This window comes from Coregonus lavaretus, assembly GCF_964263955.1.
Source record: "Coregonus lavaretus genome assembly, chromosome: 7".
Taxonomy (NCBI): domain Eukaryota; kingdom Metazoa; phylum Chordata; class Actinopteri; order Salmoniformes; family Salmonidae; genus Coregonus; species Coregonus lavaretus.
Window position 1 is genome coordinate 22498213 of NC_139994.1, and position 21917 is coordinate 22520129.

Sequence of the window (21917 nt, forward strand, 5' to 3'; positions counted from 1 at the left end):
GAGGGTGTCTTTATGAAGCTTTCTTACTTTATGAAGCTTGTACTTTCCCAAATAATCCTACAGAGGTCCATGCAGGCCAGACATTTTTGATTGCTATACCCGATCTGAAAGAGCATAACAAGTTAATTAATTTTGTTGACATGAAGCAACCGTAGCCTCAGCTACTATAGCACAGAAATACATCTTAAAACGTGCTATTATGTTATTTTGAAATAAATTGTCTTAGTATCATGTTTTTTTACTGACCTTCTTAAACAAAATATTAATGGATTTCTTTGTGATTGTGTAAATTAAATGTATTTATTTATTAGACTGGCGGCTATTGGTAGGCTACTCGTTGAGTCCCGGCTATTCTACTGTTAATATGCATACCGCGCAGCAGACCTTCATGGCGCTTTGAGGATGAAATGCTCAGTAAGTTTGTCTTTTATGATATTTATCTTAATGTAGGCCTACTGCTAGAATGTAAAATACACATATTTCGGTAAATTCAGGGACAGGTGGGTTCAAGGTTTTTATTGAAATGACATGGAGCTGTGGGACTAAGAGTCCTGTTTACTGTAGCGGTCTTAACATAACTTACATATTGACCTACAGGCCTACTTCAATATATAGCAATCATTCATGCATTTGTGCAAGTCATCACCCCAGACAGCACACATACATCTCGCCGACTTCTGCCTGATGTATACATGATACATTGGGCTGATGTAGTATGAAGAGCGTTTGCACATTGGCAAGATGTCGCCGAGATGTCGGCATTAGATCGCATTTGCCCTTCAGCCCTGTTTGGATGATGCATGTCAAAGCTGCTAAATTATACTGGCAATAATAAAAAATATATATATGATTTACATTTTAGTCATTTAGCAGATGCAACTTACAGTAGTGAGTGCATACATTTTTGTACTTTCTTTCCCCTCATACTTGTCCCTCGTGGGAACACACAACCCTGGCATTGCAAGCGCCATGCTCTACCAACTGAGCTACATTTAACAATAAATAAACTGCAACATGTCGGCTAAAGCAATTGAATTCAGGAATTAACTCCACAGTTTTTAATCTTGGCTGTACTACAGACCTTAAAATATTTTTTGTTAGAACAGACTATATGGGATTGATTATAATTTGTTTGTAAATTATTATTGTATTTGTTGTGTTGTTTACACTGCTCGAAATGGTCAGAAAAAATATGAATCACACATTCTGTAATAAGCACGCAGGGCTAGCTCCTCCGAACCTCCATGTCATTATCATTAGTCGGCAAACATCCATTAAAACATTTAAAGTCCCTAAAAATTGAAATCAACGTGGCAAGAGTCTATTGTCCTGCTAATAGCCCATCATGGGTGGATTACTTATTTTGTATTCCAATGTATTGAATGAATGTATTAATTACGGCATTTACCATTCTCATTCTCGGAGTGGAAACGCTGTTTGCAGAGTTCACAACCTGCTACACTTGTAAAAACAAGTGTTTGAAAACATGTTATCTAAATGCCTCCAGCTTACTTTGTAAAGTGGTGGGTGATGCGCTGATAGCCTGTTGCCTGCACTTGAATGGTGAATGGGAGGCGCACATCAATTAAGAGTTGAGGGGGAAAAATTACGCTAATTGTTCTATAGACCGATAAGTATGACGGTCAAATGTATTTACACCCAGAAATTGGGGGATTTTTGTAGGGTGAATTATGTGGATTATAATAAATTAAAATATTTGTAGGGGTTGTTGCATCGTATCTGGATGGCCAGATACATTTACATTTTAGTCATTTAGCAGACGCTCTTATCCAGAGCGACTTACAGTTTAGTGAGTGCATACATTTTTCATACTGATACAAATTAGTTTCGATCACCAATTAGCTATTATGGAGGGTTTCGGCTGGCTACTGTCCAATTTAATGGCTCATCAATGCGTGAACTGTGACCAATGTCCACCACTACTGTAAACCGAGAATTGTATTCTAAAAAATAAAAACAGCATCGACAGTGGTAGAAATATATTATTTAATTAGATTCTTTTTATTATGACTTTCAAAATGCATATGTTTATTAGGCTACCGTACAGTGTGACAAAAACTAACAGAACAATGAGATGTTTATTGTAGCCTAAATATACTGGGAGAGCAGGCCATGTCCAGACTTTCTCAATGAGTACTAGAGGTCATCAACTCGGTCTTTAATGCTTTTTCGAGTTGCATCACTCATGGACAGAAACTTCTGAGACAGTATTCATGACAAACACTGAGGTTCACTGGTAAGCCAAATTTGCCTCGGGATCCACCCCAGTTGCTATTCTATGTCCACTCGTGGTATCGCTCGTGGTGAGCAGTTCGTCATGTTCTGGTGTCAGAAGAGGAAGAGGAATGGAAATGTCAGGGTGAACCAACGACCCGACAAACCCTCCATGATTGTTGCCTCTGCCTGTTGGAGATGGAGTTCCAGAGCTCACAGGTGTGCCTGGCATGGATTGTGACTCCATCATCTCGTCCCTCACCCTCTTCAATGTGTCATTCGCCGCCTGACTCTTGACCAATGCCAACTGACTCTACGTATCGCCCGTAACTCTGGAACGGGAAGCACCATAGAAAGAAGCTGGCTTGCTGGGTGGGGTGAGGAGTACTGGAAAGGTGTGACTCCAAGTTCCAATAGGCCATAAGTATACAGCAGACCTCCCACTGTCCTCATTTTGACTATGCTGTAGCACATACTGTAGCTATGATGAGCAATCTCTCTCTCAAATGCAGACAATGACCCAAAACACAAAGCCGCCCGGGTTTGCATTGCAAATGAGGGCATAAACTGGGTCAAGACGCCAGCAGAGTAAGTAGACCTACAAAACTTTTTCGCAGCACATTACTCAACACTAGTGACTCACCTCACCTACGGTAGGCCTACAGTATATATATTTAAAAAAATAATAATCTCTACATGTACGTCTCCTGATTTAAACCCGATCGAACTTGTTTGGCATCAACTGAAAACATTCATCCGTAACTCCGCCAAGCCGACAAGCAAAGATGAACTGGTGAAGCCCATCAAGATGTTTTGGCTTGAGAAACAAACGATACAACAATGCAACAAATACACTGACCATCTCAGCAAGGTTTTACCCATGGTCGTGGAGCTGGGGGGAAGTGCAACTAAAAGGGAGTTGAGATGTAGTTGAAATAAAGATCTTTATTATTTTATTAACGAAAACATAAAGATGTCGATGAACAAATACACTATATGCGTCTTTCTTTTGGAAATATATAAATCATTACTTATAAGGCTGATTTGATTATTAGCTAGATTATAATAAATTGACATGTTTGTAGGGGGTTGATGCATTTTTCGTTAGGGCAAATCAGGTCTGGGATATTGATACATTTCTAACTTTAGTCTTGTATATGGTGAACTGTTGTGTCCTCACATTTGGTCTGATAATTTCCCCATGTTCTCCAAGGTGTTCTCTTTCAATTGCTACTTCAATATACACTACCGGTCAAAAGTTTTAGAACACCTACCCATTCAAGGGTTTTTATTTTTACTATTTTCTACATTGTAGAATAATGGTGAAGACATCAAAACTATGAAATAACACATATGGAATCATGTAGTAACCAAAAAAGTGTTAAACAAATCAAAATATATTTTAGATTCTTCAAATAGCCACCCTTTGCCTTAATGACAGCTTTGCACACTTTTGGCATTCTCTCAACCAGCTTCTTGAGGTAGTCACCTGGAATGCATTTAAATTAACAGGTGTGCCTTGTTAAAAGTTAATTTGTGGAATTTCTTTCCTTCTTAATGCGTTTGAGCCAATCAGTTGTGTTGTGACAAGGTAGGGGGGGTATACAGAAGATAGCCCTATTTGGTAAAAGAACAAGTCCATATTATGGCAAGAACAGCTCAAATAAGCAAAGAGAAATGACAGTCCGTCATTACTTTAAGACGAAGGTCAGTCAGTACGGAAAATGTCAAGAACTTTTAAAGTTTCTTCAAGTGCAGTCGCAAAAACCATCAAGCGCTATGATGAAACTGGCTCTCATGAGGACCGCCACAGGAATGGAAGACCCAGAGTTACCTCTGCTGCAGAGGATAATTTCAGTAGAGTTACCAGCCTCAGAAATTGCAGCCCAAATAAATGTTTCACAGAGTTCAAGTAACAGACATCTCAACATCAACTGTTCAGAGGAGACTGTGTGAATCAGGCCTTCATGGTCGAATTGCTGCAAAGAAACCACCACTAAAAGGACACCAATAATAAGAAGAGACTTGCTTGGGCCAAGAAACACGAGCAATGGACATTAGAGCGGTGGAAATGTGTCCTTTGGTCTGGAGTCCAAATTGGAGATTTTTGGTTCCAACCGCCGTGTCTTTGTGAGACGCGGTGTGGGTGAACGGATGATCTCCGCATGTGTATTTCCCACCGTGAAGCATGGAGGAGGTGGTGTTATGGTGTCGGGGTGCTTTGCTGGTGACACTGTCTGTGAATAATTTAGAATTCAAGGCAAACTTAACCAGCATGGCTACCACAGCATTCTGCAGCGATACGCCATCCCATCTGGTTTGGGCTTAGTGGGACTATCATTTGTTTATCAACAGGACAATGACCCAACACACATCCAAAATGTGTAAGGGCTATTTTACCAAGAAGGAGAGTATTTTGTATTTGTTAAACACTTTTCTGGTTACTACATGATTCCATATGTGTTATTTCATAGTTTTGATGTCTTCACTATTATTCTACAATGTAGAAAATAGTAAAAAATTAAGAAAAACCCTTGAATGAGTAGGTGTTCTAAAACTTTTGACTGGTAGTGTATATCATTCATTCGTTCAAGCATTTTATTTATGAAACAAAAATGAAATAAAGGGAGCCTTGAATAATTAAACAATAAATGAACCGCAACATGTGAGTCTCGTGTTCATACTGTATTTCACAACCTCTGCGGGCGTTTGGAGTTGCCTATACTGTACGCTATTGAGCAAAAATAATAGGCTTACTCTTTATTATTTAGGCTACATTATTCCATAGCCTAATTGTAGCCTAACCAATATCCTAACGAAGATCCAGTGAAAATAAAAAATGTGACATTGACATCAAGGGTGGATGGCTGCTTCTTTATTCCAATTTATTGGAAAGGCTGCTAAAAACATTTTTCCACCTGGCCCACAGCGTTGTAGCATACTTACAGTACAGAGCACTTTCACTCCATGCTCCACCAGATGCTTCTTTCTATTGTTGTTATCTATTCGATAACATTCCACAAGTAAATGTAAGCAATAAAACAAATAAATTAAATAGCTCAGGTCTTGAAAATATGTGAAACCTTTGAGTGTTATTTTATCTGTGCCTAGTTGCAGAGGTCATATGACAACGTGTTTATTTAGCAGACATCACTCGCTGCTTATATTCAGTCAACACATATTTTATGAATATCATGGAATATAACTGAACATTTTCATTTCACTTAGAATAAAAATCTTAGTGTAACAACAGTTTTAGTAAGTAATATGCTACAGTCCAGTTACAGTTTCTTCTGATGAAGTAGAAACAAAAAAAATAAGTGTATTTTTTCAGGTGTGCGTGCGGGACAGAGGAATAGCAATTCTTACACTATTGTTCTAAATTCAATCACCCTCTTCTTCTTCATCAGTTAGTTAATTCAAATTCAATTGTGAAGTCGTGCGCAATTATACGTTTCTATTTGGTTTATATCGCCCATTCATTGACAGCATTCATTCAGGTAGAGACACATTAGCGCCTTGGGACCAACGCTTTACACTGTACCCAAAAGCATAATCACCGCTCTATCTCCCCCTTGCGGTAGTCTGGAGAAATGAAGCATTGACGCAGGGTAACGTACTAAACCACAAATTACCTCTATGTCCGCGGCATGATCTCAAAACTATTAATTGAGGAACCACTGTAGTTACAGTGCATTCGGAAAGTATTCAGACCCCTTAACTTTTTCCACATTGTTACGTTACAGCCTTATTCTAAAATGGATTTAAAAAATAATAATCCTCATCAATCTACACACAATACCCCATAATGACAAAGCGAAAACTGGTTTTTAGAAAAATAATTCAACGGTAGAGACTGGGAGACTAGTCAGGATCGAGGGAAAGATGAACAGAGCAAAGTACAGAGAGATCCTTGATGAAAACCTGCTCCTTCCAACAGGACAACGACCATAAGCACACAGCCAAAACAACGCAGGAGTGGCTTCGGGACAAGTCTCTGAATGTCCTTGAGTGGCCCAGCCAGAGCCCAGACTTGAGCCTGATCGAACATCTCTGAAGGGACCTGAAAATAGCTGTGTAGCGACGATTCCCATCCAATCTGACAGAGCTGGAGAGGATCTGCAGAAAAGAATGGGAGAAACTCCCCAAATACAGGTGTGCCAAGCTTGTAGTGTCATACCCAAGAAGACGAGTCTGTAATCGCTGCCAAAGGTGCTTCAACAAAGTACTGTGTAAAGGCTCTGAATACTTACATGTAATATCAGTTTTTTATTTTTAATCAATTAGCAAACATTTCTAAAAACCTGTTTTGGCTTTTTCATGATGGGTTATTGTGTGTAGATGTATATAGTTGAAGTTGGACGTTTACATACACCTTAGCCAAATACATTTAAACTCAGTTTTTCACAATTCCTGACATTTAATCCTAGTAAAGAGTCCCTGTCTTAGGTCAGTTAGGATCACCACTTTATTTTAAGAATGTGAAATGTCAGAATAATTGTAGAGAGAATGATTTATTTCAGCTTTTAGTTATTTCATCACATTCCCAGTGGGTCAGAAGTTTACATACACTCAATTAGTATTTGGTAGCATTGCCTTTAAATTGTTTAACTTGGGTCAAATGTTTCGGGTAGCCTTCCACAAGCTTCCCACAATAAGTTGGGGGGATTTTGGCCCATTCCTCCTGACAGAGCTGGTGTAACTGAGTCAGGTTTGTAGGCCTCCTTGCTCGCCCACACATTTTCTATAGGATTGGAGGTCAGGGCTTTGTGATGGCCACTCCAATACCTTGACTTTGTTGTCCTTAAGCCATTTTGCCACAACTTTGGAAGTATGCTTGGGGTCATTGTCCATTTGGAAGACCCATTTGCGACCAAGCTTTAACTTCCTGACTGATGTCTTGAGATGTTGCTTCAATATATACACATCATTTTCCTTCCTCATGATGCTATCTATTTTGTGAAGTGCACCAGTCCCTCCTGCAGCAAAGCACCCCCACAGCATGATGCTGCCACCCCCCGTGCTTCACGGTTGGGATGGTGTTCTTTGGCTTGCAAGCCATCCCCTTTTTCCTCTAAACATAACGATGGTCATTATGGCCAAACAGTTCTATTTTTGTTTCATCAGACCAGAGGACATTTCTCCAAAAAGTAAGATCTTTGTCCCCATGTGCAGTTGCAAACCGTAGTCTGGCGTTTTTATGGCGGTTTTGGAGCAGTGGCTTCTTCCTTGCTGAGCGGCCTTTCAGGTTATGTCGATATAGGACTTGTTTTACTGTGGATATAGATACTTTTGTACCTGTTTCCTACAGCATCTTCACAAGGTCCTTTGCTGTTGTTCTGGGATTGATTTGCACTTTTCACACCAAAGTACGTTAATCTCTAGGAGACAGAACGCGTCTTCTTGAGTGGTATGACGGCTGCATGGTCCCATGGTGTTTATACTTGCGTACTATTGTTTGTACAGATGAACGTGGTACCTTCAGGCGTATGGAAATTGCTCCCAAGGATGAACCAGACTTGTGGAGGTCTACAATTTTTTTTCTGAGGTCTTGGCTGATTTCTTTTGATTTTCCCATGATGTCAAGCAAAGAGGTACTGAGTTTGAAGGTAGGCCTTGAAATACATCCACAGGTACACCTCCAATTGACTCAAATGATGTCAATTAGCCTATCAGAAGCATCTAAAGTCATGACATCATTTTCTGGAATTTTCCAAGTTGTTTAAAAAGCACAGTCAACTTAGTGTATGTAAACTTCTGACCCACTGGAATTGTGATACAGTGAATTATAAGTGAAATAATCTGTCTGTAAACAATTGTTGGAAAAATAACTTGTGTCATGCACAAAGTAGATGTCCTAACAGACTTGCCAAAACTATAGTTTGTTAACAAGAAATTTGTGGAGTGGTTGAAAAATTAGTTTTAATAACTCCAACCTCAGTGTATGTAAACTTCCGACTTCAACTGTATATATATATATATATATATATATATATATATATATATATATATATATTTTTTTTTTTTTTATTTTTTTTATCCATTTTAGAATAAGGCTGTAACGTAACAAAATGTGGAAAAAGTCAAGGGGTCTGAATACTTTCCAAATGCACTGTACATCACTACTTTACAGTATATATTGAAACTAATTAATATCAGGAGATTAAAGCCATGCTAATAATAATGGACCCTGGACAGGGTGAGAATAAAACTGAAATCTACTTCTAAAGGAATAAGGAGACGGCTAATGCCTTGCCAATTAAAGTGGGCCTGAATGGCAGCTGTAGAATTTCACTGCCGGGTGCTATCCAGGTCACAGTGATCTGATGAGTGCTGCTGCACTCTCTCTATACACCCACGTGCACTTGCACATACACGTGCACTTGCACACACACATACACACACGAGTAGGATCCTCCTCATTCATGTTTCAGACACTCCCATGAGGGAGATGAAACATCACTCTCACTTGTGCACCTGTGGTGTTTCTTCAATAATATGTATTACCCATGAGGTGTTCGTGGACTCAGCAATTCATATGTTGAGTTGAATTCCATGAAGTTGGATTTAGTTAGAGTTAAATTATTTGTCTTTATGGGCAATGTGAAAGGGTTGATGGTGTTTTTCCTCTTGCCTGGCTTCCCAGACTTCTTTCTCTGGGTGATCTGAGTACTTCCCCGACCATTCACCGAATGCGAACACATTCGCGCCATCTGATTGGTCCAGAAACCGACAGGTTGGACCAGAGCCAGAACACACGTGGGTAAAGCGGAAGTCTGAAAACTTGTCATTGGCTTTGATACTCCGATTGGTTAGAGACGATCTCCTCACCAGAAACGACTTCAATGATGGCATCCTCAGCCTAAAGTATGTAGCGAACGACAGAGCAGCGGAAGAACTGAGTGAGTCTTCAAGCTAGTTTTCCTCCTCACTGCGACCCATGCAATATCCCCCATTACCTCTAGGGGTCTAACATACCACCGAGATACCAGGGGCTTTTCAGGAGGATGCAATGATAAAGAAAATTCAGATAGAAAATGCATCCTCCATCCATTGAAAATGACTGCTTACGTTAGTTTGAAGGAAGTAGTGCCTAGTATAAACACTGAGAAGTTCTTGCATGTGATTTACACTACCGTTCAAAAGTTTGGGGTCACTTAGAAATGTCCTTGTTTTCGAAAGAAAAGCAATTTGTTTGTCCATTAAAATAACATTGAATTGATCAGAAATACAGTGTAGACATTGTTAATGTTGTAAATGGCTATTGTAGCTGGAAACAGCCCATCTTAATCTTTTATTTTTATAGGCCAGTCTGAGATATTGCTTTTTCTTTGCAACTCTGCCTAGAAGGTCAGCATCCCGGAGTCACCTCTTCACTGTTGACGTTGAGACTGGTGTTTTGCGGGTACTATTTAATGAAGCTGCCAGTTGAGGACCTGTGAGGCGTCTGTTTCTCAAACTAGACACTAATGTATTTGTCCTCTTGCTCAGTTGTAATGATTTCATAGTGTTGTGTGACCCAGGGGAGAGTTGGTAGATAAGTGGCTTGGTGCCACAGAGTCTGCATTCCTTATGTCAAAGGAGATTACTGATGTTGATCTTAGAATAATTGATGGACAGGATATACTGACTTGGGGTAAAGGATAATAACATCAAAGGTAATGCCCACTGATGGGTACCAGATGTTCGTGAAGAAACGTGTAACAGAGTGTATATATAGAGAGAGTGGCTCTTTGTTATGGAGTTCGGAAGATGGCAGAGGCAGGACTATGTCCTTCTTCTGTTATAACGAACCATGGTACCATATTAAATATCTTATATGAAATCCCCATCAAAAGTGTCTAAGTACATCCTTACATTCTTAAATCACTTGATACCCTAGAAACTCATAACAGATTTGTGCACCGGGGCCTCCCACTCCTCTTTCTATTCTGGTTAGAGCCAGTTTGTGCTGTTCTGTGAAGGGAGTAGTACACAGCGTTGTACGAAATCTTCAGTTTCTTGGCAATTTCTCGCATGGAATAGCCGTCAATTTCTCAGAACAAGAATAGACTGACGAGTTTCAGAAGAAAGTAATTTGTTTCTGGCCATTTTGTGCCTGTAATCGAACCCACAATTGCTGATGATCCAGATACTCAACTAGTCTCAAGAAGGCCAGTTTTATTGCTTCTTTAATCAGCAAAACAGTTTTCAGCTGTGCTAACATAATTGCAAAAGGGTTTTCTAATTATCAATTAGCCTTTTAAAATGATAAACTTGGATTAGCAAACACAACGTGCCATTGGAACACAGGACTGATGGTTGCTGATAATGGGCCTCTGTACGTCTATGTACATATTCCATTAAATATCTGCCGTTTCCAGCTACAATAGCCATTTACAACATTAACAATGTCTACACTGTATTTCTGATCAATTTGATGTTATTTTAATGTACAAAAAAAAAGATTCTTTCGAAAACAAGGACATTTCTAACTTTTGAACAGTAGTGTATGTACAGCCATTTCTAAATCAGTCATCATCATCGTCACTATTACCTGAACTGGGCCTCAGTGCCTGTGACCTCAAGGACCTGTTGTAGCACGATGAGTTCGGTAGCGTAGCGCTCCTCGGTCTCTTTGGCCTGCTGCTGGTAGTAGACCCTGAGGTGTTCCACCTCCAGTCTGTGGCATTCCTCCAGCTGGGCCCGCTGCTGCTGGACGTCGGCCCTCAGCTTCTGGATGTCTTCAGCAGTGTGGGAGGAGGGAGAGGCTGTGGTCAGCTCCCTCAGATCTGGGTAGAGAGAGATAGTGTTAGCTTTAGCATGGCTATGTAGATGGAAGCAGATCGTGCCCATCTTTCCCATTCATTTTGGGATTGAGGCCTGCAGACATTCCGAATGCAGATGGTGTAGAATATGGGCACCACATAACTCAGCACCACAGCACCATTTTGGGGTGATTTTGGTTTAGACATACAATATAGTTTAAGATTTACCATCAAGGTTGTGTGTGGAAGTAATAGAGCTGTGGATAATCCTGCGCAGGCTGGCGATCTCCTCCTCACTGCTCCGCTTCAGATCATCGTACGCCAGCTGTATCACCTCAATCTAAGAATAACAATGAGTTTGACAGCTGAGTTTGTTGGCATTATCATTAAAGTCAATTAGCTAGAGTGCCTTCAGAAAGTATTTACACCCCTTTACTCCCCCCCAAAAAATATAATCGAAATTGAGATTGTCACTGGCCTACTCACAATACCCCATAATGTCAGAGTCGAATTATGTTTTTAGAAATATTTACAAATTAATAAAAAATGATAAGCTGAAATGTTATGGCAAGCCTAAATAAGTTCAGGAGTAAAAATGTGCTTAACTAATCACATAATAAGTTGCATGGATAGTTGCAATAATAGTGGTTAACATGATTTGTGAATGACCTCATCTCTGTACCGCACACATACAATTATCTGTAAGGTCCTTCAGCCGAGCAGTGAATTTAAAACACAGATTCAACCACAAAGACCAAGGAGGTTTTCTAATGCCTCGCACAGAAGGTCACTATTGGTAGATAGATACAAATAAATAAAAAAGCAGACATTGAATATTCCATTGAGCATGGTTATTAATAACCCTTTGGATGGTGTATCAATACACCCAGTCACTACAAAGATACAGGCGTCCTTCCTAACTCAGTTGCCGGAGAGGAAGGAACCCGCTCAAGGATTTCACCATGAGGCCAACGGTGACTTTAAAACAGTTACAGAGTTGAATGGCTGTGATAGGAGAAAACTGAAGATGGATCAGCAACATTGTACACTAAACAAAAATATAAACGCAATATGTAAAGTGTTGGTCCCATGTTTCATGAGCTGAAAGAAAATATCCCAGAAATATTCCATACACACAAAAAGCTTATTTCTCACATTGTTAACATCCCTGTTAGTGAGCATTTCTCCTTTGCCAAGATAATTACATTTTACATTTACATTTTAGTCATTTAGCAGACGCTCTTATCCAGAGCATCCACCTGACAGGTGTTGCATATCAAGAATCTGATTAAACAGCATGATCATTACACAGGTGCACCTTGTGATCGGGACAATAAAAGGCCACTCTAAAATGTGCAATTTTGTCACACAACGCCACAGATGTCTCAAGTGTTGAGGGAGTGTACAATTTGAATGCTGACTGCAGGAATGTCCACCAGAGCTGTTGCCAGAGAATGTAATGTTAATTTCTCTACCATAAGCCGCCTCTAACATCGTTTTAGAGAATTTGGCAGTACGTCCAACCGGCTTCACAACCGCAGACCATGTGTAACCATGCCAGCCTAGCACATCCACACCCAGATTGTTCACCTGTGGGATCGTCTGAGACCAGCCACCCGGACAGCTGATGAAACTGTGGGTTTGCACAACCGAATAATTTCTGCACAAACTGTCAGAAACTGTCTCAGTGAAGCTCATCAGCGTGCTCGTCGTCCTCACCAGGGTCACATTTTTATATATTTTTGTATTTTATATATACAGTGGGGAGAACAAGTATTTGATACACTGCCGATTTTGCAGGTTTTCCTACTTACAAAGCATGTAGAGGTCTGTAATTTTTATCATAGGTACACTTCAACTGTGAGAGACGGAAAGAAAATCCAGAAAAACACATTGTATGATTTTTAAGTAATTCATTTGCATTTTATTGCATGACATAAGTACTTGATACATCAGAAAAGCAGAACTTAATATTTGGTACAGAAACCTTTGTTTGCAATTACAGAGATCATACGTTTCCTGTAGGTCTTTGCACACACTGCAGCAGGGATTTTGGCCCACTCCTCCATACAGACCTTCTCCAGATCCTTCAGGTTTCGAGGCTGTCGCTGGGCAATACGGACTTTAAGCTCCCTCCAAAGACTTTCTATTGGGTTCAGGTCTGGAGACTGGCTAGGCCACTCCAGGACCTTGAGATGCTTCTTACGGAGCCACTCCTTAGTTGCCCTGGCTGTGTGTTTCGGGTCGTTGTCATGCTGGAAGACCCAGCCACGACCCATCTTCAATGCTCTTACTGAGGGAAGGAGGTTGTTGGCTAAGATCTCGCGATACATGGCCCCATCCATCCTCCCCTTAATACAGTGCAGTCGTCCTGTTGTTTGGAATGTAGTGATGTTTCCACCTCCATGCTTCACGGTTGGGATGGTGTTCTTGGGGTTGTACTCATCCTTCTTCCTCCAAACACGGCGAGTGGAGTTTAGACCAAAAAGCTCTATTTTTGTCTCATCAGACCACATGACCTTCTCCCATTCTTCCTCTGGATCATCCAGATGGTCATTGGCAAACTTCAGACGGGCCTGGACATGCGCTGGCTTGAGCAGGGTGACCTTGCTTGCGCTGCAGGATTTTAATCCATGACGGCGTAGTGTGTTACTAATGGTTTTCTTTGAGACTGTGGTCCCAGCTATCTTCAGGTCATTGGCCAGGTCCTGCCGTGTAGTTCTGGGCTGATCCCTCACCTTCCTCATGATCATTGATGCCCCACGAGGTGAGCTCTTGCATGGAGCCCCAGACCGAGGGTGATTGACCGTCATCTTGAACTTCTTCCATTTTCTAATAATTGCGCCAACAGTTGTTGCCTTCTCACCAAGCTGCTTGCCTATTGTCCTGTAGCCCATCCCAGCCTTGTGCCGGTCTACAATTTTATCCCTGATGTCCTTACACAGCTCTCTGGTCTTGGCCATTGTGGAGAGGTTGGAGTCTGTTTGATTGAGTGTGTGGACAGAAGTCTTTATACAGGTAACGAGTTCAAACAGGTGCAGTTAATACAGGTAATGAGTGGAGAACAGGAGGTCTTCTTAATGAAAAACTAACAGGTCTGTGAGAGCCGGAATTCTTACTGGTTGGTAGGTGATCAAATACTTATGTCATGCAATAAAATGCAAATGAATTACTTAAAAATCATACAATGTGATTTTCTGGATTTTTGTTTTAGATTCCGTCTCTCACAGTTGAAGTGTACCTATGATAAAAATTACAGACCTCTACATGCTTTGTAAGTAGGAAAACCTGCAAAATCGGCAGTGTATCAAATACTTGTTCTCCCCACTGTATATTTTTTATTCTTATTTTTGATGTTTTTCTAAATCTTTATTTTCTTTTTTTTAAATTACCCCCCTTTTTCTCCCCAATTTCATGATAACCAATTGCGATCCAATTATGATCTTGTCTCATCGCTGCAACTCCCCAACGGGCTCGGGAGAGGCGAAGGTCGAGTCATGCGTCCTGCGAAACATGTCCCGCCAAACCGCGCTCCTTAAAACCTGCCACCTTAACCTGGAAGCCAGCCGCACCAATGTGTCAGAGGAAGTCAGCCTGCAGGTGCCTGGCCCGCTACAAAGAGACGCTAGAGCGCGATGAGCCAAGTAAAGCCCCCCCGGCCAAACCCTCCCCTAACCCGGACCACGCTGGGCCAATTCTGCGCCGCCCAACGAGACTCCCGGTCACAGTTGCGTTCATATTTTTGTTCAGTGTAGTTACTCCACAACACTAACCTAAATGTCAGTGAAAAGAAGGAAGCCTGTACAGAATAAAAATATTCCAAAACATGCATCCTGTTTGCAACAAGGCTCTAAAGTAATACTGCAAAAAAAGTGGTAAAGCAATTAACTTTTTGTTCTGAATACAAAGTGTTATATTTGGGGCAAATCCAATACAACACATTACTGAGTACCACTCGCCATATTTTCAAGCATAGTGGTGGGTGCATCATGTTATGGGTATGCTTCTAATCGTTAAGGACTGGTGAGTTTTTCAGGATAAAAAATTAACAGAATGGAGCTTAGCACAGGCAAATCCTAGAGAGAAACCTGATTCAGTTTGCTTTCTACCAGACACAGAGATTAATTCACCTTTCAGCAGGACAATAACCTAAAACACAAGGCCAAATTAACACTGGAGTTGCTTACCATGAAGACATTGAATTTTCCCAGAGGTGGCCTAGTTACAGTTTTGACTTAAATCTGCTTCAAAAGCTATGGCAAGAGTTGAAAATCGTTGACTAGCAATGATCAACAACCCATTTGACAGAGGTTGAAGAATTTAGAAAAAAATAAATGGGCAAATGTTGCACAATCCTGGTGTGGAAAGCTCTTTGAGACATACCCAGAAAGACTCACAGCTGTAATCACTGTCAAAGTTGCTTCTAACATGTATTGACTCAGAGGGTTGGATACTTATCTAATCAAGATTATATATATATATATATACACGCACAGTGAGGGAAAAAAGTATTTGATCCCCTGCTGATTTTGTACGTTTGTCCACTGACAAAGAAATGATCAGTCTATAATTGTAATGGTAGGTTTATTTGATCAGTGAGGGCCAGAATAACAACAAAAAAATCCAGAAAAACGCATGTCAAAAATGTTAAATTGATTTGCATTTTAATGAGGGAAATAAGTATTTGACCACCTCTCAATCAGAAAGATTTCTGGCTCCCAGGTGTCTTTTATACAGGTAACGAGCTGAGATTAGAGCACATTCTTAAAGGGAGTGCTCCTAATCTCAGCTTGTTACCTGTATAAAAAGACACCTGTCCACAGAAGCAATCAATCAGATTCCAAACTCTCCACCATGGCCAAGACCAAAGAGCTCTCCAAGGATGTCAGGGACAAGATTGTAGACCTACACAAGGCTGGAATGGGCTACAAGACCATCGCCAAGCAGCTTGGTGAGAAGGTGACAACAGTTGGTGTGATTATTAGCAAATGGAAGAAACACAAAATAACTGTCAATCTCCCTCGGCCTGGGGCTCCATGCAAGATCTCACCTCGTGGAGTTGCAATGATCATGAGAACGGTGAGGAATCAGCCCAGAACTACACAGGAGGATCTTGTCAATGATCTCAAGGCAGCTGGGACCATAGTCACCAAGAAAACAATTGGTAACACACTATACCATGAAGGACTGAAATCCTGCAGCGCCCGCAAGGTCCCCCTGCTCAAGAAAGCACATATACATGCCCGTCTGAAGTTTGCCAATGAACATCTGAATGATTCAGAGGAGAACTGGGTGAAAGTGTTGCGGTCAGATGAGACCAAAATCGAGCTCTTTGGCATCAACTCAACTTGTTTGGAGGAGGAGGAATGCTGCCTATGACCCCAAGAACACCATCCCCACCGTCAAACATGGAGGTGGAAACATTATGCTTTGGGGGTGTTTTTCTGCTAAGGGGACAGGACAACTTCACCGCATCAAAGGGTTGATGGACGGGGCCATGTACCGTCAAATCTTGGGTGAGAACCTCCTTCCCTCAGCCAGGGCATTGAAAATTGGTCGTGGATGGGTATTCCAGCATGACAATGACCCTAAACACACGGCCAAGGCAACAAAGGAGTGGCTCAAGAAGAAGCACATTAAGGTCCTGGAGTGGCCTAGCCAGTCTCCAGACCTTAATCCCATAGAAAATCTGTGGAGGGAGCTGAAGGTTCGAGTTGCCAAACGTCAGCCTCGAAACCTTAATGACTTGGAGAAGATCTGCAAAGAGGAATGGGACAAAATCCCTCCTGAGATGTGTGCAAACCTGGTGGCAAACTACAAGAAACGTCTGACTTCTGTGATTGCCAACAATGGTTTTTTCCACCAAGTACTAAGTCATGTTTTGCAGAGGGGTCAAATACTTATTTCCCTCATTAAAATGCAAATCTACTTATAACATTTTTGACATGCGTTTTTCTGGATTTTGTTGTTGTTATTCTGTCTCTCACTGTTCAAATAAACCTACCATTAAAATTATAGACTGATTATTTCTTTGTCAGTGGGCAAACGTACAAAATCAGCAGGGGATCAAATACTTTTTTCCCTCACTGTATATATATATATACACACACACACAGTTGAAGTCGGAAGTTTACATAGACCTTAGCCAAATACATTTAAACTCAGTTTTTCACAATTCCTGACATTTAATCCTAGTAAAAATGCCCTGTTTTAGGTCAGTTAGGATCACCACTTTAATTTAAGAATGTTAAATGTCAGAATAATAGTAGAGAGAATTACTTATTTCAGATTTTATTTCTTTCATCACATTCCCAGTGGGTCAGAAGTTTACAAGCACTCAATTAGTATTTGGTAGCATTGCCTTTCAATTGTTTAACTTGGGTCAAACGTTTCAGGTAGCCTTCCACAAGCATCCCACAATAAGTTGGGTGAATTTTGGCCCATACCTCCTGACAGAGCTGGTGTAATTGAGTCAGGTTTGTAGGCCTCCTTGCTCGCACAAGCTTTTTCAGTTCTGCCCACACATTTTCTATAGGATTGAGGTCAGGGCTTTGTGATGGCCACTCCAATACCTTGACTTTGTTGTCCTTAAGCCATTTTGCCACAACTTTGGAAGTATGCTTGGGGTCATTGTCCATTTGGAAGACCCATTTGCGACCAAGCTTTAACTTCCTGACTGATGTCTTGAGATGTTGCTTCAATATATCCACCTAATTGTCCTTCCTCATGATGCCATCTATTTTGTGAAGTGCACCAGTCTCTCCTGCAGCAAAGCACCCCCACAGCATGATGCTGCCACCCCCGTGCTTCACGGTTGGGATGGTATTCTTCGGCTTGCAAGATACCCCCTTTTTCCTCCAAACATAACGATGGTCATTATGGCCAAACAGTTCTATTTTTGTTTCATCAGACCAGAGGACATTTCTCCAAAAAGTACGATCTTTGTCCCCATGTGCAGTTGCAAACCATAGTCTGGCTTTTTTATGGTGGTTTTGGAGCAGTGGCTTCTTCCTTGCTTAGTGGCCTTTCAGGTTATGTCGATATAGGACTTGTTTTACTGTGGATATAGATACTTTTGTACCTGTTTCCTCCAGCATCTTCACTAGGTCCTTTGCTGTTGTTCTGGGATTGATTTGCACTTTTCGCAGCAAAGTACATTCATCTCTAGGAGACAGAACGCATCTCCTTCCTGAGTGGTATGACGGCTGCGTGGTCCCATGGTGTTTATACTTGCGTACTATTGTTTGTACAGATGAGCGTGGTACCTTCAGGCGTTTGGAAATTGCTCCCAAGGATGAACCAGACTTGTGGAGGTCTACAATTGTTTTTCTGAGGTCTTGGCTGATTTCTTTTGATTTTCCCATGATGTCAAGCAAAGAGGTACTGAGTTTGAAGGTAGGCCTTGAAATACATCCACAGGTACACCTCCAATTGACTCAAATGACGTCATATTTTATATTTTTTAAATTTTTCATCCAATTTGACAGTGTTTTGTGTAGATCATTGACAAAAAATTACAAATAATCCATGTTAATCCCACCTTGTAACACAACAAAATGTGGAAAAAGTCAAGGGGTGTGAATACTTTCTGAAGGCACTATCATTCGTCATATCATTATTAACTAGCACAGTTAAAAGTTAAAAAGCTAAGTGCTAGTTTCCTAGCAATTACTGTACCCCAATCAATCAAATCATTGATGCTTTTCATCCCAGTCATAATACTGTGATTTCATTTCAACCACTAACAAGAGGTTGGTGTCATAACTTCTAAACATATCCAATCAATCAATGACAGTTCATGTTTTTCCCCACCAATGCATAAACTCTTAGCCTAAACCCCTCAAAGAGCTAACTAAATAAACTTTTACACACACACAATATGAAGCAGTCCTTCCTACCTTATTGCCATCTGCCTTCAGTAAGGACTGGAGCTGTAGTAGACGACCGTGTTCCTGCTCAATCCTCTCCTTCACCTGCAGAAGGTCTATATACATTTCTATAGAGCGAGACAGAATAAAAGTCCATTACAAATATGTCCTCATGCAGTTCGCCTCAGGTACTGTATTGTGCAGTGTCTTAATGACTATAAGATATTTCATTTATCATTGATGTAGCTATATTTGATGTGTGTATGCAAATATAAAAATGGGGGAAAACACAATATACTCATTTGTAATTTTATCATTCAGCAGTTAAGATCGGTGTGCAACTAAATTATTTTGACTTTTTCCGTTAGTCAGCGACTCATTTCATAGGCTGCGTGTTGTTTATGTAGTATTGTTCTCATTCGGGTAGGCATTACAACCAATAAAGCACCTTTTGCCTCCTGTAAAACAGCACTGGGATCCCTGGTTTCTTCCTTTTCAAACGAATGAATCTTCCAGTCCTCGACATCAGTGGGGTGGAGATGCTCCAAGAACTCCTCTCCGAAAAGTTTAGCAAAGGACTGTAAAGAGAATGGCAAAATAGCTCTCAAACATAACTGATGTCTCAGTGAATATTTGATGCACTCGTGTGGTAAAAATGTCAAAACATGAAATAATGTGGTCTAATAACGTTCTCAGAAATCAAAAGTTTAAAGTAATTTTCAGGGCAAAGGAACACTAATCAATACTTGGTTTATTAGGTTTGCTGTGTGTGTCCTATCCTTGTGGGGATCTAAAATTCCCAAAAGTCCCCATAAGGATAGTAAAACAAGGACAATTCTCCCTTGTGGGGACATTTTCCATGTCCACATGAGGACAAAGGCTATTTTAAGCTTAGTGGTTAGGTTTAGGATTAGGGTTACAATTAGGGTTAGGGTAAGGGATTAGTGGTTAGGTTTAGGGTTACTGGTTAAGGTTAAGGTAAGGGAAATTATTATTTGCAAAAATAAAATTAAAAACACATTCTATCCAATTTTGTGATTATGATCGTCTGATCGCTGCAAGTCATACGTCCTCCGAAACATGACCCGCCAAGCTACGCTTCTTAACAACCGCTCGCTTAACCTGGAAGCCGCTGCGCCACTCTTGAGGCCGAGAAAATAGGATTTTGAATGGAAATTAAATTTTAGGTCCCCACGAGGATAGAAGAACATAACACGTGTGTGTGAGAGTGTGTAATTAATGTTAACTACCAGGATGAGCTTCTTGCATTCTTCAGACACAACTTGCACCACATTCTGGTACTTGGAGCTTTTGGGATCATCTGTGAAGTCTGAGAAAAACAACAAAAGCATACAGTATTATTGGCTTATATTGAACATAAATAGCACACCATCATTCAATTACTAAAATAAGTGAAAGCAAAAGTGACTGAATAACTTCTGTGTGAGTCAGTCTCCTGTTTTCTATCTACAGTTTGTTGCACGCTTGAAATCATGAATGATAGATCAAAAACAACTTCAATGTGGCCCCATAATCCCAGATACACACACATAATGAAATATGCATGTGTGCGCACACAGAAACACACACACGCACCCCGTGGTTCTTTCAGGTGGCCCAGCTCCTGCTCAAGTATGCAGGCATGGGCGTCTGTCTGCTCCCGGAGCAGCTCCAGCTGCGCAGCGTGCATCTGAGACAGGCTGATCCGCTGGGCCTCCAGCTGCAGCCTGCATTCCACCTACACAAATAGACAGACAGAGTAGAGAGAGCATACAATTAGATAGACCAGAATGGATATACTCCCTCAGTCCACCTATGGTGGCACAATAGAGATTGTTTCAGGAGTAGGACACAAAAATTCCACAGGATAGAATGTACTTGTTGCAACTTACACAATGAATTTAAGGTATTCTTAGCAATATAAACATAACACGATTGTCAACCAATATTAGCCCCTCCAAATGTAGGCATGCCTATTGTTGTTGATATAAGCAGGAAGTTGGCCTGCTGAGTGTACCTTTAATTAAACAAACATTCAAAATGGTGTACCCCCAATATATGTTGGCCAGTCCACCCAGAACATTGTTTTGAATGAGAATGCCTGTTTCCCGGATTCTGATTTTATAAGCGAGACAGGGGGGGAGGGGAGCACCTGGGCTTTAGCACAACAAATGAGGGGCCAGCTATTATCCATTCTACAGCCAACACCACAATGCGGAGCTGGCAAGGCTTTTCGCTCGTCCGTGGATGGATGTGTAAACGCAGATGTGTTGCAGCTACACTCGTGTGAAATTGTGATTTTCTTTTCCTATTGCTATTTGCTGTGCGCAGTACGTTTTGTGTGGAATGGTAACACTGTTGTTTTCATAATGCTTTGTTAGACAGCAATTTATCCAACCCACTCAAGCGCTATACTGTACATATTACAGTAGGTCATGTATCAAATTGATGTCAAGCACATGTTTGGTAGCCTAATGCATGTAGCTATGTAGAATGTGACACTGTTCTTTAGCAAATACTGCTATGAAACTGAAAGGTTGAATAACTGCATATTGCAACTTCCTAAACAGATTCATAGTTCATACTTTGGTTATTTCACACTGATTATTAGCACAGTCTGGACAGTATACCACTTGCTGACACAATAACAACCAAGCAAAATATGACTCTTGATAATAAAAATCGGTGAAAAAAGGTTTGCCTTTCATTACAACCTTACTACTGGGTGCCCATAGTTCTTTATGAAGCTTTGCCACCTGTTGATTGACCCTCCCAAACCACTGTACTACTCTCTGATGCATCAAAGGCAGCGACTCAGGCCGGAGCTAAAAGCACAGGCGGATGTGAGCTCGGGTGACATTTACATGCTCTGTGGTCTCGCTGTCCCGGTCCTCCTCCTCTCGCTTCACTACAGGGTCCGCCCGACACGCCATCCCATCTACTCTCTTCTCCTGAAAAGAGGAGAAAAAAGTAGCCATTGTAACAGAAGAGTTTAAACGTGAATATAAAACATGTTAACAATGTTGATGTGGTCTGGCGACAATACGTATAGCATAAAACACAATGA

At 40.9% G+C, this 21917-nt stretch overlaps 1 protein-coding gene across 1 annotated transcript in view; it reads right to left on the minus strand.

The window, feature by feature from the left end:
• Positions 1-21917, minus strand: part of LOC311132905 (A-kinase anchor protein 9-like) — a 120177-nt gene that overhangs the window by 66650 nt on the left and 31610 nt on the right. Inside the window, exons 9-15 of the mRNA XM_084166281.1 lie at positions 21715-21801; positions 20447-20588; positions 20101-20180; positions 19299-19428; positions 18881-18978; positions 11211-11322; positions 10772-11006 (exon numbers count right to left, since the gene is read on the minus strand). Coding sequence (XP_084022407.1) covers positions 10772-11006; positions 11211-11322; positions 18881-18978; positions 19299-19428; positions 20101-20180; positions 20447-20588; positions 21715-21801 — 884 coding nt within the window. The remainder of the gene's footprint in view (positions 1-10771; positions 11007-11210; positions 11323-18880; positions 18979-19298; positions 19429-20100; positions 20181-20446; positions 20589-21714; positions 21802-21917) is intronic.